The 15,903-nt window shown below is 43.8% G+C and overlaps 1 protein-coding gene across 2 annotated transcripts in view; it reads right to left on the bottom strand.

Moving 5' to 3' along the window:
* Positions 1 to 2,224: 2,224 nt before the first annotated feature.
* The window catches only part of TRIM55 (tripartite motif containing 55), a 38,132-nt gene continuing 24,453 nt past the window's right edge, over positions 2,225 to 15,903 (bottom strand). For both annotated transcript variants that reach the window (XM_009484369.2, XM_075705374.1), the window contains one exon: positions 2,225 to 2,344. In XM_009484369.2, coding sequence (XP_009482644.2) covers positions 2,225 to 2,344 — 120 coding nt within the window. The remainder of the gene's footprint in view (positions 2,345 to 15,903) is intronic.

Below are 15,903 nucleotides of genomic sequence, written 5' to 3'. Positions count from 1 at the left end.
CCTGGGGCTGGGGGGGGGGGGTGTCGGAGACCGGTGGGTCACCCCCAGCCCTGCCGAATCCCACCTCAGCGGCACCCCGAGGGGGCTCCCCAGCTTCTGCCGCCGCAGCCGGGCAGCCTCCTCCTGCCGGAGCACAGCCATGGGAAAGCGGTGAGGCGCTCCCGCGTCTCTTCTGTGTTTTCTTTCCAGCTCTGCTCATCTCCCCGCACACCAAAAGGGCAGGTTTCTTCCCGTTTTGGCTCCCCCCATCCAGGCGGAGGTGCCCAAGCCGCGTCCCTCCCAGGGGCGCTGGGGAGGTGGCGGTGCGTTTGGAGAAACTTCCCGGGAGGAGCTGGGGGAAATCCTCCAGGACGACCGGGAAAAAATAGGAAACCCCAAACCACATCCTAGGGAAAAGCTGCTCCAGCAGCCGGAGGCGATGCGGTGGCGGCAGTGGTGCGGAGCGGCGCTCGCTCTGGGCTGAGCCTCACAGCTTTGTGCAGACCTCACCTATGCAGCCCTCCAAAACTCTCGCCAGAGCATCTTCCAGGGGAAACACATACAAACGAGGGTTGATGTGACTGAGCCTGGTAGCCAGGGATGGCCAGGACCGGGGCTGACCCCTCACAGCCTGCTAACCGGGCGCTGCGCTGCATCTGCACCGCCAGCTCGCCGGCCCTGCTGGGGCACAGCGCAGCCCTACGGCCTGGCGTAGTGCCCTGCCAAAATGGTGTGTGGCCCTACCGCCTGGCATAGTCCCCTGCCAAAATGGTGTGCGACCCTACAGCCTGGCATAGTCCCCTGCCAAAATGGTGTGCGACCCTACAGCCTGGCATAGCCCCTTGCCAAAACGGTGTGTGGCCCTACAGCCTGGCATAGTCCCTTGCCAAAATGGTGTGTGACCCTACAGACTGGCATAGTCCCCTGCCAAAATGGTGTGCGACTCTACAGCCTGGCATAGTGCCCTGCCAAAATGGTGTGCGACCCTACAGCCTGGCATAGTGCCCTGCCAAAATGGTGTGCGACCCTACAGCCTGGCATAGTCCCTTGCCAAAACGGTGTTTAGGGCCTGACTTGGGGATCCTGGAAAGATCCACACTTAACCCTAGAGCAGAGCTTGACACCTGGTCCCCCATGGCACTGAGCACTCCCGGCAACCTGCCAATCTCTCTTAAACACGACTGAGTGATGACACCCTGTCTCCAGTGACACAACTTGCTGAGTGTCACCTTCGGTACATCTTGTAGAGCTTGTTTTAAGACACAAATTTGATTTCGTTTAGACGGCTCTGCATCTGCCATGCAGACGGAACAGGACATTCGGCGTTCGCCTCTTCTGCACCACAGGGCCTTCAAATTAAACCTTGAATCATTATCTGTGACCACCTCACTGCATCCTGGTTTCATGAAGGAACATGCCCCTTTTCCTACACACACGGATGACTGAGAAAATGTAGACACAGATTATGGCTGGACAGACGCGGGCAGCACTCTAGCACCCGCCCCACACGTTCAGAGCTGTGTCTCTCATCCACGCGTTGGGGGGGCAGCCAGTGCTTTCGGCGTGTGCATCTTCCTCATCCCTGCCCCCGGGCATCTTCCCTACAAATAACCGTTGTCTGTTGTGGCTTAGCAGGAAGAGCAAGTGCAAAGGAAGAAATGGCAGCTTCCCTCTCCCTTCCTGTGTTCAACCTCTGCAGCCGGGGAGGCACCGCTATTGTGGGGACTGCGAGTGACTGCAGGGAGGTGCTCAGGCACAGCCCTGACCTGGGCGCGATGGCATCACTGAAGTCACCAGCACCGATGAGCTGGGGCACGGGAGGGTACTGAGGAGAAACGATGTGTTGGCAAAGAATGCTACTAGTGAATATCTTACCAGCATTTTAGCTAACAACATTGGTGAAGCATTTACACCTACACGGGGACATGCCAAAAAGTGAATAACAAAACATTAGCGGTGCTCAGCCTACAGCTGTAGTGATGCTATTTTCCCCTTGGAAACAAGAAATTATTGGAAAACACTCTGACTACAATATGGTATAGCAATTTGTTCGCATGTTCCCATCCCTCTTAGGACTCTGTCATCTGAAGGGCTGGGTACAATGTGGAAGTCAACTGGGTTCCTGGGAACGAAACCTGCTCGGATGTCCCTTTCCAGGCCAGTTTCTTTGTTGATTGCAGCCAGGCTGCGGGCGCTCACGGTCCCTCCGAGGAGAAGCACACCAGAAGCCAGCCGGAGTGAGTCATCATTCATTCAGTGAGTTCAACCAGGAGAAGGAGAAGACATGACGAGCCGGCTCATCACCCCTCTCATTGCTCGTGGGAGTTTCCTCCACTCGTCCTTGAGGGGATGGTTCAGAACCAGTCTGTAAAGGAAGGAAAGGTTGACAAATGGAAGAGGAAAGATGAATTGCATTAAAATCCTTAAGATTTCACAACACACAGAAAACCAGAATGAAGTGGGAAAGAGGGGAAAAGGCAGGGAGCATGAACATTTGGGGAGGCCAGCCAGACTTCTAACGCCAGAGAAGTTGGAAGGACTTTTGCCACGGACAACAGCAGTGGAAGGATTATGGCAGATGAGCGCATTGCACCTGTGCAAAGGGCTTAGTTCTGATTTGGACCTCTGGAATACTATTGCACCGAAGGTGATAACTGCCTGTTTAGAAGTGATCCTGAGCCAGCTTGGCTTGTGTAGCTGGGCCTCCAGATTGATGTGGACCAAAGCCAAAAGTTATTGTCAGTGCATTGCCACTCAAACTGGTACTCGTTCTGCTGTCATGAAATCTGCCTTGGATGTGGTTTGGTTTTTTTTTTTTTCCTTTAAAGTCTTTTGATATTTATTTCACTTCAATTTCACTCAGCCCAAGATCAGGAAATAAATAATACAGAGATAAAAGCTTCTGCTTATATCCCAGGCCAAATTCTGCTTTTGTTTGCACAGGTATCCTACGCTTACAGTAAAAAACCAAATCTGGACATGATATGCTGTAGCTGCTAATCACAAGAATTATTACTGTTTTTTGAATTAGCTGAATATTTAACAGGCCAGTATGATATACAGAAATATTTTTACTAGTTCCAGTGTTTTCAGATCCTTTTGGCAGAGAATGAAGACCAGCTTTGTGATAGTATCAGAAATTGTATTAAAGATAATATACACAAGAATGGGTAATTTGGTAGCTAAGGGATGCCTTGTGTCTTCATCATTAAAATCACAATTTAATGTGCAATATACAGGATTTTTTTTCCCCTCTTTATTCCTAGATATACACATACATTATTGTACATTCTTAAAATTAAAATAGCCGATACTGCCAGCCTTCTCTGTGCATGGTTTCACCTTACTTTGGGAACTTCAGCATGATCTCAGGAGAACTATTTGATGTCAAGATACTACTTGATAGAGGCAAAGTTACAGAGCAGTGTCCTCTGAACTTTAACACACCTCAATAATTTATAATACTGTCCTAAATTGGAAAGTTACCAAAGCAGTGATGGAACAAACAGGAACAAACAATGAAGCAGGGATGCTTGTGAGGAACTGAAGCATGGAATGGATGATTTTCCTAAACATTTTTGTAAGTGCTTAAAGTTAAAGTGTACCACAGGAATTAGTAAGAACTAATGGTACATTAAGTATAAAATGACTACTGGGCTTCATTCCAGTTACTACCTGTTTGAGTGTTCATGACACCAACAGATGAGACAGCATGGAGGTGTGAAAAAAGTAGCTCCCTATTTCTTTATTTATATCTAATTAGAGTTCATCACTCCTTTTTTAGACCCAGATCCTCCATTGCTCTAGACTGGAATAGCCCTACTTGTTCCAATGAAATACTATCTGAGAATCTGCTTTAAGATTTCAAATGTGGACTAATCTTTGACTTGGATTCGTATTTTCAAAACACGACACTCACTGCTACTCACTGCAAAATACAGGGCTCAGAAAGGATTTTTATGGACAAGGATCTTGCAGAAGAATATAGCTTTTGCTTGCTAACTTTATCATGTACTTTAATAAGAGCACAAGCATGGTGAAAAATCTGGGAGAAACAGCTGCCTACTTGAATACACAAGTCCATTTTCAGCGATGCTGATGAGAAGGGTCGTCTCCCAGGCTTATGCAAAAGTATTGTAAAGAATCGGGCCCACGGGGCCAGATTTTCAGCTGAAAAATCACATAGCTAATTGAGTCCCGATTATAGAAGATCTGCCTCTCAGCCCAGGAAAGTGCTGAATACAAACCTCTCAGCTGAAATGTTGAACCCCGATTACAAAAGTCAGGTATCAGCAGCAAATATGTGGCTAAACTTTCTGAGTCGTAAGGGATTCTGTGCTTTCTTGATCTTGGTGGATGCAGGCACGTAGGCAGTTTATTAGTCCTCTGTGATGTTGAAAATTTTGCCTTTTATTTTTGGAAGGACAGCCAGAGTTCCTGGACTATCTAAAGGTCATTTGGAAATTGGTTTTGCAATTTTGTGCACCAAGCCCTCAGCAGTGTGTGTAAGCAGGCATAGGACAGCCCTCCTTACTTATCCGCACCCTGCAGAGGAATAGGACTGGCAAGAGGTTTAAAAAAATATTTTCCTGTATTTTTATTCTTTTTTACTTAAAACCACATCAGCACCTTGTCATTTCTCTTCCTGTGCAAGACGGGCTTCCTTTAGCCCTTCCGCTTGCTGTTTCAACAGCCATTATCCAGACATATACGCTAGACTAAGCTTTACTTTGAAGCAAAGAACTATCTATGGGCTTAAAGTTAAGCAGCTTGTTTCATTGGATTTGGACCTAACATGCTAGAAGAAATGAAGCACAATGTAATGACTGAGACTGGCCAGGTGACTGCATTACCTTGTTAACCAACACTGCTGGTACTGCATTTCAAACAAAATAATCTTTGTCTGCATCACTACCAAAACTGTATTTCATAATGTGTTAACTCCTTCATATTCTGCTGTGATGACATCTTCCAGTGTCAGCAAAATAATGTCAGAGCTCTAACACATTCCCACTGGGTTTGGCTGGATGAAGCATCTAGTCCCTGCACCTTGCTGGACTCAGCAGGCTGCCAGTCTGCAATACCTCAATGTGCCTTTCCAAGAGCAATCATTTGCCATCACACCCAGCCGGGAGTGAAGCAAGAACAAAACTGACAATAGGGCCATTCCTTGGCTTTTAGACTTGTATTTTCACACTTGTGACACTTCAGTATTTGTGCTCTGAGTCATACAGTGACTGAGGTACACTATCCTCATGTGAGGCAAGAGACCTTCAAAAGATGTCAGGAGCAACTCTGCCCACATTATTAAGTCCTTCCCCCACTTCCAATGGCAACCCACGCAACTTAGAGTTCCACAGTGTGCTGGGATTGTCTGAGACAAAGATTTCAGCCATACACTTTTACAGAAAACAACTTTTTTTGAACTAGGAGGTGATTCTGAAAGATGGAAAGCAGAAGTAGGTCCCTTCAGCGTCAATGGCGTTTGGGCACCTGACCCATCTGTAGGTGCTTGCAGTCTCACCCCGGATCACCTCACTCTCCCTGCTACTGCAGCCCTACTCCGCTGCCAGAGAAAAGCGTTCTGCTGAGCATGGCACAGCCCTTGCCACATGCCTTTCAGACGGTTCAGATTCAACACTTCATTGTATCTGTTCATTGCTATTAGGTAACTTGTTAAGCTTCTACCCAAGCTTTATCTCAGTCTTGGAGATCTCATGGGTAGGGCTTGTTTTTTCACATTACCTAGAATAACAAGTCCCAACCCTTGAATTGGGTCCCTAACAGTAATAACGAATAACTAAAGTGTTTACCTCAGATTACATTAATCACATTAGGCCAATGCTGAGAGACTGCTGAATGCTTACACTTTGATTTATATTTTCCCCTGTGGTGTCGAGTGACATCAGATGATGCTTTCAATAAGCACCAGAAATTTTCACCAGGCCAGCTCATGAAGCGGGGAGGGAAGCACACCCTGCATGACTGATGGCTGGATTTGTTTTTCCTGTAAGCAAAGTCCAGGCTGGAGTTTACATGCCAATTCTTTGGAGGTGCTGAGCAACCACAACTTCCACTGAGCAGCCATTCAGCACTCCTCAGCATCTGGCACACTAGAATTTGCATGAATAAACAGTATAAGGATCTCAGCGTTTAACCTGATGAGTGGTGTCAAAGTTGCAGGTATTCAGCATCTTTCAGCATTTGCTTCCTTAAGCAGAGCACTACTTAAATCTGTATAAGGTTCTTGTAAAGGGTGTGGAGAGGAGGAAAGGGGTGAGTGGGATGGCTTTGTCACAACGTTTTCATTTATTAGGGCCCAGCAGTTATCCTATTTATGCTGGGGAAAAACAGGCAGTCTAGGCCTTCTAGATATTTGAAACACAATGAAGTCTACACACTATTTTCTGCTTTACCACCACTAATCTCCATAGCCTTTAGGTACAGAGATTGGGCTCCATGTTACCAAACTTCAGGCATTCAGAAATGGGATATCCACTCAAGCAAACTGCATTCATCCCCTCTAATGGAGAACGGCACCACCAGAGGGTGATTTGTCCCATCCTAAAAGAAGTGTCTATAGAGTGGCTTGTCCTCTGGAGGTACATGTTTCTCTCTACTGACTCTAGAGACACTCTTGGTGACTGGGTTAGACTAGATCTGGCTTTTAAGTAATTACACAAGAAAGATTCCAGCTAAATACTTCAGGATATCAGAAAACTGCTTGATAGGAGTTGAGAACTTTGCACTGTTACTTTTTACAAGGTCAGTAACTCTTAAATTTAGGAAGTGGGGAAGAAAGGTAAAGGGTCTTCACAGTCTTCTTCAGTTTGGTTTTTTTTGGGCAATTTTTTGCTTATTTTGATGACTTCTGATAAGGTAGGATCTGGAGAAACCGTTGTTATAATAGCCCTCAGAGGTTATATCACACCAGCTTGCAAGGAGATGTGAGAAATAAGAGAACTGAGGGCTGAAATGGTTGTTTCCTCCAGGGCTGTAGATCACCCACCAGTATATTTTATCCAGATTGAACATGACTAAATGATCACGATTTTTTGTAATTAATCAGAAAACAAAAATGATTGCTGGTTTTATGCTGGCTGCAGGAGAATAGCATAATTGCTTTTGTTGGCAAAGCAAAAATGACCTCACATTTTTTGAACAAGTATGGTTCTACCTAGTGAATTTGTGGTAGTTGAACACTTTGTGTCACCCAAGTATCTTATTTCTGACCTAGTGCTGAATTCTCCCAAACTGTATTTACCATCTTGTGGAATCATGGTCTCAGTTTTCACTGAATTAATGAGAAAGTTCTAGATTTACAGTGAAATAAGTGAGAAAATAATGTGCATGGTTTGTTGGAAGTCAGTATGTCCTAGGAAAGGGGGTTATTTCTTACAACTAGGCACATGGATGCACTGGCTGGTTACAAATAGCCCTCTTGTACAGCTACATGAGTATTTTGTGGAGCAACAGTGCTAACCAGAGCAGGTCCTGCCCCTTGGCTCCCCATCCACCTCTTCCCGCTTTGCCTCCATGGTCCACTGTCCATTTGCATTGCTGCAGCTGTTTGCGGGGCTGTGCTAAGAATGGGAATGTCACTGGAATGACATCAATTTTTTGTTGTTTTCTGAGGTGAAGGAAGTTATTTTTAAACCTGGACCATATGAATGATTTGATTCCAACACAGCCCAACAAACAGCTTCCTCAGCATAAATGCCATGTGAGTGGTGGCATCTGTGCAGGAATAAGAAGCAGGGCCATTTGGCAAGAAACTACTAAATCACCTTTGCTGCCAGAGAAGAAAATGGATCTACACCCTTAGAGGCATGTGAACTACCCATGCCTTCTCTGCCTCCTCTTGATCCAGCAGGAGAGCAAGAGTGTGAATTTATTAGAAAATGTAGGTCTTGGAGAGAGAAGCAGTAAAAATACAAGCTTCTTGCTTCTACAGTTTCTCTAGCCTCAGAAAAGGAGTGAGAAATTAAAGTTAATTCCCATATTCTAGCTGGCTTGTTTAGAAACAACCCCCAGTGTTGACAAGAACAGGCATGACTAAAAAATGCTCGCTGGTCGCAAAGCCATCACAGACTTTGTTGGCTATGTTTGTCTGCCTCAAATGTCAAGTGTTACACTTCTGGCACTCAACACTTCCAGGCAGCAGAAACAAAGGGAGAACAACAGGTTATTTTTAAATAGTTTAAACTTTAGTTCAAGCATTTTGTTTTCATATTTTTATGCAGTCTAGCTCCTTCAGCGTAACACCTGGCAGCTGTCACATATACCACAACAGTATTGTTTCAAGGTAAGAGGCTGCTTATTTTGTATGGATCTTTTCTTTTTAGTAGCAGGAACCAACAGAATATTCTCTGAAATAATTGCTACAATTACCTGCCACGGAAATACATATGGTGGCAGACAAAATAATATGCAGAGACAAGCTCCATCACTCACAATACTAGATATGTCACTCTCTTAATAGTGGTCAGTAATGAATTTTAAAAGTCCATTGGGAGTAAATGCCTTTCTTCAACAGATTTTCATTATATTACAATTAACATTATGCGGTTAATGTCAAATACAATGTCTCTTACAAAATGACCTTAAAGAGATGAAATATAGTTCAGAAGACAACAGCCTGGCTAGCTTATTTTGTTATATGATCTGCACATCTCTCATGGGATCCAAAGGTCCAGACACTTGAACCAGTGGTGGAGACAGTTTTAGAGAATGGTGTGAGAGAGCAGCTTTCTTCTAACTGTTACCTGGAACAAAGGAAATACAATTCCCCTATTTATGTCACCTATCTTTTCCATGACTCAAACAAAAAAGCCAGAAATAAGATACTTGTTTAGTATTTCACCCATTGCTGCACCTCACTGGCATTACTTTTTGTTAAGGGCGATTAACTACAGATTTGCATAAAATCTAGTCCTGCCACTGTCCAGGAAAATGGAGGAAACCCAAGAGGAGAGTCTTACAAACACATGAATATTGAGACTGCACGATCAGAACAGTCTTTCCTGGATCTATCCACACATCATTCTTCATTCCTCTCAGACTGAAGTTTTTGAGGACCTCCTGATCACTGAGCCATCTATCACTTCTGCTCCCTTCCAGCCCTGCTGGAGAACTGTGTAGCAAAGGAAGGATCACCTTGAGAGGCTGTAGAAGTAAGTGGTACACACTGGCCACGAGTGCCAGAAAGCTACTCACAGCTACCAGTTCTCCCCTCTTCCCCCTGCTTCTGCTTCATCAGACAAGTAGATATGACTTCAGATCAACAAGTTAAATGTGAAGTAAAGACCTTCCAAGAACTTCTCTGTGGCAGTAACCCATCTAGTCCATGTCAGAGAAATTTCGCTATTGGCTTTCAAAGGGACGTAGCAAACCTAGTAATGGTTTAACGTCATGTTTGTCTCCGTCATGTAGTCTTTCCTTTGAGTAATACGGAGTGTTGTAAATGAAAGCTTTTTCTTCCTCTGCAAATGGTATTTTTGTAAATCCAATGAACGAGACAGAGTGCCAGTTCAGACTGTGACTCACCCCAGAGCTCCATTCACAGGATCAGATAACCGGGCCAGCATAGCTGGGAGGTGTGTAGACACATACCATGCTTTGGAGGTTGGAGCACTGCTCACATCTGAGCGACGGACTTAGTTGGGCTGTTGTAAGTATGTGGGGGGTGGTATATGGGAGCTGTGGACACAGCACACCTTCTCTGAGAGACAAAAACACACTGATGGAGATGCAGGAAGAAAAGCTGGAACATCATCTAAAGCAACCAGTTGCCATTCTTTAAAGCCACCACGTAACAGAAAAAATAAAGTCTTGGCCACAGTTAAAACATTTTTTCCCTCATCACCTGTTGCTGCTTCCCCTTTTCCTTTGTTGCTCATTTTTTCATGTCTTCAGTTGCCTGAATCTTCTCCTTACTACGTCCACAGCAACTGAATCTGGTAGCCAAGAAATGACTCTACTCCAACAATAATACATTGCTCAGTGAGCAGCACCATGACTTCCTGGCCAGACGTCTGTCGTATCACGTCTCACATTGCAATCTCTGCTCACCCATTAGCAATGCTGGCTTGCTTGCACAGCACTCGGCCAGCCAATGCGCAAAATATTAAATCAAGCTTCTTTCTGCCCATCTCACACTGTTCCCAGGTGAAGCCCAAGGAAGCTGTGATAAATACTGCTCTTAAAGTCTCTGATTCAATCACAGTTATTGGCCATGCTTTTACTGTTTATAGTGCCCAGACCACAGGCAACTGTTCCCAGAGACAAGCTTGGAACTGACCTGCCTCTGGGTGGGCACCAATTCAATCTTTTTAAAAAAGGAATCTACTTATTTTATACAATTAAATAATGAGATGGTGCATAAATATAAAAATGGATGTATTTAAAAAAATAAATCTGGTGCCAGACGTTGAAAAGGCTCACCAGCACTGATGGGGGAAACAACAGGTACCTTTCCTCAGTAAGACATTTTGTAATAGGGCAAGTCATACAGCAAGTGTTTCATCATGAAAAATAGCCACTTCTGTCTGCAGAAATGCTGAGCCAGGAGTGCTCTAAGAGACCGGGTCTGTATTTCAGTCACCACCTTCAGTGGTTGAGATAGACTCAGGCAGATTTTATAGGATGCTCTCTAAATTAAAAAGAGCAATGAGAAATTCAGATCACTTATTCTCCGGGACTGTGAGATCCTCATTTTCTGCTCAGTCAAAGGTGTGACATCTGTGTTGGATATCTGCATCATGGTTTGAGCATCATGGCACCTATCTACCTCCATTGGCCGGTAGCCTGGGAATAACAAGTTTTCTGAATTAGTCACACGTCTGTCACCTAGTGACCTGAAGATTATTGTAAAGATGCTAGGAATACATATTGACTGAGAAGGGATCTAGGACTGAATCAACGCTGTTTTATATGTCCCTCTCCCTTTTTTCTGTTTCATTTTGGCTGTACCTGCAGCCCCCAACCTGTACCTCCATTTCATACTCCAGCTAGGTGGGCACTGAATCCTGCAGGGTGCTGCGGTCCAGCCCCTTGCCTGCTCACAAGTCAGGAAAGCCTAGAAGTGGCATGACACAATATTCAAAGGACTCAGCCCCATTTTACTAATTACTGCCAGTGGGATTTCAATCAGATAGGCTGGTATTTAAATATTGAGCCACCTCTAATGATTACAGCATTAAAAGCACTGCTTTCTACAGATAAGTGTACAGCTACACTGAAAGCCTGAACTGTCTCAAGGCAGTAGGATGACAACTAACAAACAGATGGCTTTGTGGTGTTGTGACATAAAACTACTGTAATGTGATATAAACCAGCAACAGTTCATCCATGATTAAGAAATATTGTTTGTTTACACTCTATTTTCCTTTCCAAACATCTTAACAACGAGCAGAACGAGCGATGCTTGGAGAAGGAGGTCGAGCCGAGGTAGAATTCAGTATTTAAATGAGCTAGTTGCAGAAAGACAGACTAGGTGAGCCTGGCTTTGTATTAATTTGAAGAGGAGAAATAATTTTGTCCACATTGTCATTGTGGAGGTCCTTTTGCTAGTAACGACTGAAAAAAATGAAATACACATAAATCAGATGGTATCTATGACTCACCAGACAAATCACAGAGCAGACTATTCGACGTAAAACTTCAGGTGAAGTATTTGCCACTCATATTAATTATGAGAAACTGTTGTCTGAAAGCCGGTCTTAATGCATTGCCCTCACGACTCATCACTGCTGCCTCTGAATCACTCAGATAATTCTCAGAAGCAAGGGAGAGAAAGGTGTTAAAAGAGGAACAATCAAGACTTTCCTGATTTTCTCTGCATGTATTTGCTAAACTGAGGGGGAAAAAATCTCACCTGAAGCACAAAGTTGATACACAAAATGGAAATTAACAGGCAGAATTTGCCACCAACTAACCAACAGCCTGAGTGGCCTCAGACCCGGCTGCTATAACTGAGTCCCAACTCACTGAGTGAAATTACGGAGAAGCAAAGGCAGAATTTTTGGACCATTAACTGAGATTCTTGCATCTAGTGTTTGCCCTGTATTTCAGCTACAGTCTGAACACTTTTTTTTTTTCCCCCAAGTGAAATTTAAAGAGATGTTTAGGAAGAAGCTTCAAACAGAATTTAATTTGGGCTCATATACTAGCTGATTCATGGGTCTCCTACAAAAGGCTCAGCTTTACGATAGACGACCCATTTTTCATTCAGTCAGAATTTGCAGATTTTTTTATCTGAGCATAAACAACCACATCCAGTTTTCTACCTAAGGAAAGACATAGTACAAGTATATTCAGGTGTAGATGGTAAATATCAAGTTGACTTTTGCTCTCCGCATTCCCAGCTCTTTCACTAGCACTAACCACCGTTGTTGCAGGGAGCAGAGCACCTTCAGAGCAGCAGCTGGCTTCCTGGGAGAGAGCTGCCTGGGCTGCGCCTGCTGCTGACGCTAACGAGCTTCTTGTCCCGCTCTGAGGGGAAACTGTGGGAAGGCCGTTTCGGGTGGGCCAGAGGGGAGGGAGACCCTCGCTTAGCATCGTTCCTGCAAGATCCAGCCTTGCGAGACTCCCTTCTCTCAAGCAAACAATCCCCTCTCTTGGAGCAATTGCCTTGAAGCGGGGGACTTAGCTTCCTTACCTGAGCAGATTGGCAAGACTGAGTTTCCAATTCAGAGAAGACAAAGGAAATTATTATTTGCGTACCACCGCCATGCTCGCGCAATCATTCCAGAGAAACACTGTGCTAAAATGTGGGACCGTACCTTTTATAGAGTGATGGAAAAGCAGAGGTACATGGACAGTGAGCACAGCGTGATCTCTCTTGGGCTTATTTTGGTTTTAAATGATCTTATTTTGCCTGTGTTGTCTGCATATTGGCATGACAACCAATCAGCTAAAACTTAGCTAAGTACTGACCTCTCTGACACGTGGTTTAAAGCTGTGTCATGGAAACATATTTGAAGGATCACCAGCTGAAATTGAAGTATTGAGCAGCAGGGCAAAGAGAACTACAGTACATGAATACAGAGAGGACTGTCCCTATGGTAATCCTGGCAGATAGCATAAGGTTGCAAACAAGTAATAGAAAATTTTAAAACTAATGAAACAAGATTAACACAGGCCACACCATTAGTATTTCTCCTCCCAAACAGCTCAGTCCTGATTATATTTTATATCCTTATGGAATTAAAGCACTGTACTTCATGGCAGCAAAGGGAAATTAGATCAGAATACTGTTTGTGGATGATTAACTTGCATTTCCTTTCAAACTAAATATATGCGCTTCATCCTTTGGAGCCACAGACAGCCACTTCTCTGACAGGGAATTTGAGGAATACAATATAAGGTCCAGTACTTCATATTAGGTGAAATAAACTGGATAGAGACTCAGGTGAATACAAGACTTTCATAAACTCTCACAAAGTTATATGGTGTCCGCTGCATGAGAGATGTTGCCTACAAAAATCTGATTAGGGGAAAAAAATGAACAAACTTTTCCTTATGCATCCATTGCCCTCTGTATTTTAACCAGACTGAAATAATTTGAGCAGATATAAGGTATTTTGTGATCTGCCTTCTTCCAGTGATGACACAAGAAAGTTTTATTATAAAATACTCGTCACTGCTGATTTTTGAAATTCCTCTTTTACAAACTGAGGGATAGAGTGGTCCTGAACGTGAAGATATTTTTAAGGACTACCCATTCCTGGAAAGTGGTTTTACTGTTCTTGATGTGCATGGCTTTCTCGAGCTATCAGAGGTCTGTACAAGGGAATTAAAAGGCAGACCTTAGGGCCAGCTTTTCACTTTTGGTTGCCTAAAGCTGGGCAGCAAGAAGGGCTTACATACCTGGCTTGATAGCTGGGACTATTGAGCATTTGCACTGTTAGAAGTGACAGATAGATGTTCAGCACTCCTGAAAACTAATCTGACTACTAAGGATGACTCAACGCGTATTTAGAAGTTAGATTTCCAAGAGACTGAAAGGCCACATACCCCTTCAGGTGCGCCAGTCCAACAGTTAGATGCCACAAGCATACACACCATTCTTCATATGCCTAAAGCTTCACACCTATATGCCTTGGTAGCATCCTCCAGATATAAAGAGTACAAATATACATGCCTGAGTCCTGAAGTGCCAGATGGCTGAATGAGTTTCTGAAGTCTAATGCACAAAATATGTATTTTTCTTCCTAGCTCACTTAGCCTGTCTTCTGAGACTAAACATAAGAAGACAACTCAAGACTTGGTGAAGGCTTGCTTCGCCTCCTTCTGCAACTCATCACACAGTCTGTCTCTAAGCTCTTGTTTCAGACTCCAAGATCTGTTTCTCCCATGCACCGGAAAGGGCTACTTGTTAATGTCTGTGTCACCCTCCACTAATACATTACTCCAGATGGTGGCAAGACAGCTCAGTGATGGTATTCCTGCACCCTGCGTTTTAATCATTCACTCCTGGTTGTCATCTGCAGAGGCTCAGATTCACTTCAAAAGACACCCCCCCACCTCCCCACCCCCAACTTTAGACACGGAGCAGAGGCACCTGGGTTAAGAGCGATGTCACCTTACGCACAGCAGGCAGATGTGAGGATGTGCCAAGTGAGAACCAGCAGCAGCTGGTGAACTGTCTCTCACTGGAGATGCCTCTCGTCCTCCGTCAGACGCAGAAGCAGCCTGCAGTGATGATACTTCTGACTTAGGCATGCCCTGAAGTGGGATGCGGCTCTCTAGTGCAGAGTTATCCGTTTTGTTCATGCTGAATCATTTCCTTCCATCCCTTCTTAGACCGAGCAATCTGTACACCTGTGGGCTGCACCTCCTGTTGCCATATCCCTGCCGATACACCCTCCTGCACTCCAGAGGAAATTTCCTGATGCATCGATACAATTTCTCAGAGTTCAGTGACCCTTAGGCCCTTAAATAAAGTAAATTTGGGAAATTAATAGGTGGACCTGACCTCTTTTTGCTGCTGAAAAAGCAGAAAAACCCTATCAGTGCATTCTACTAAAATAGCCTGAAAATAAATTACATGCTGCTTTTATGATGACAGTTATGCAGATTTATATTATTATTATAAATTCTTATTACAGTTATTTTGAGTAATTTTGTTATTTGTCTTTCAGGGGCTTATCACACAAAACGAAAAAAGGGTAGTGACCTGATATCTCACTTGAAAGATAAAGACACATAAACTGTCTAAACAGTCACCTCACTACAAATGGAGAAGAAAATCATTTTTATGCAAATAGAGTCTGAGACCAAAATGCCTTTCTCCCTCACCTCCTTTCTATCTCATGATTAAATAAATCATAAAGCTGTCACTAGAGACCACATAGAAGGAGGTCTCAAATGGTAGAAATGAGAGCTTTCTGCATTTGTCTATTTTTAATTTCAAAAGGTATTTTGAATTAAAAAAGAAAGAGAGGGAAAAAAAGAGCATAATGCTATTCGCATGCCTTATTTCCCAGGAGTACAAACAAGCTCTATGTCCTCTTGTAATAATACAAGAAATTTTCAAAACCAAACACAAATAAATGAAAATTAAACTATGATCCATAAATTTAATTGAGATTCACAGTGTCCGATTCTTTTCAAATTCAAATTACCTCCAGACAGTGCATCTTTTTGCATAACTTATGCAGCCAAAGCATAGGTGATAGCTTCTCCCCTCTCCTTTTTTTTGTATGGAGAGATATACTTCAGTCATAGTGCTGGAATTCTTGTGCATAAAAGCACAATAATAATTTATCATTTTTCATAGATGCACCATATCATGTTGTACAGTGCTTAGAGCGCAGTACCGAAAGTGAGCAGGGAAAAACAAGCATTTTTGTGTTGAAGAATAGACCAAAACTGAATTCTTCTGTCATTAGAGCAAATACCCAAAGGCAACTACAGTTGTTT

Source organism: Pelecanus crispus, chromosome 2 (assembly GCF_030463565.1).
Source record: "Pelecanus crispus isolate bPelCri1 chromosome 2, bPelCri1.pri, whole genome shotgun sequence".
NCBI lineage: Eukaryota > Metazoa > Chordata > Aves > Pelecaniformes > Pelecanidae > Pelecanus > Pelecanus crispus.
This window is presented reverse-complemented; position numbering and strand designations above follow the sequence as displayed.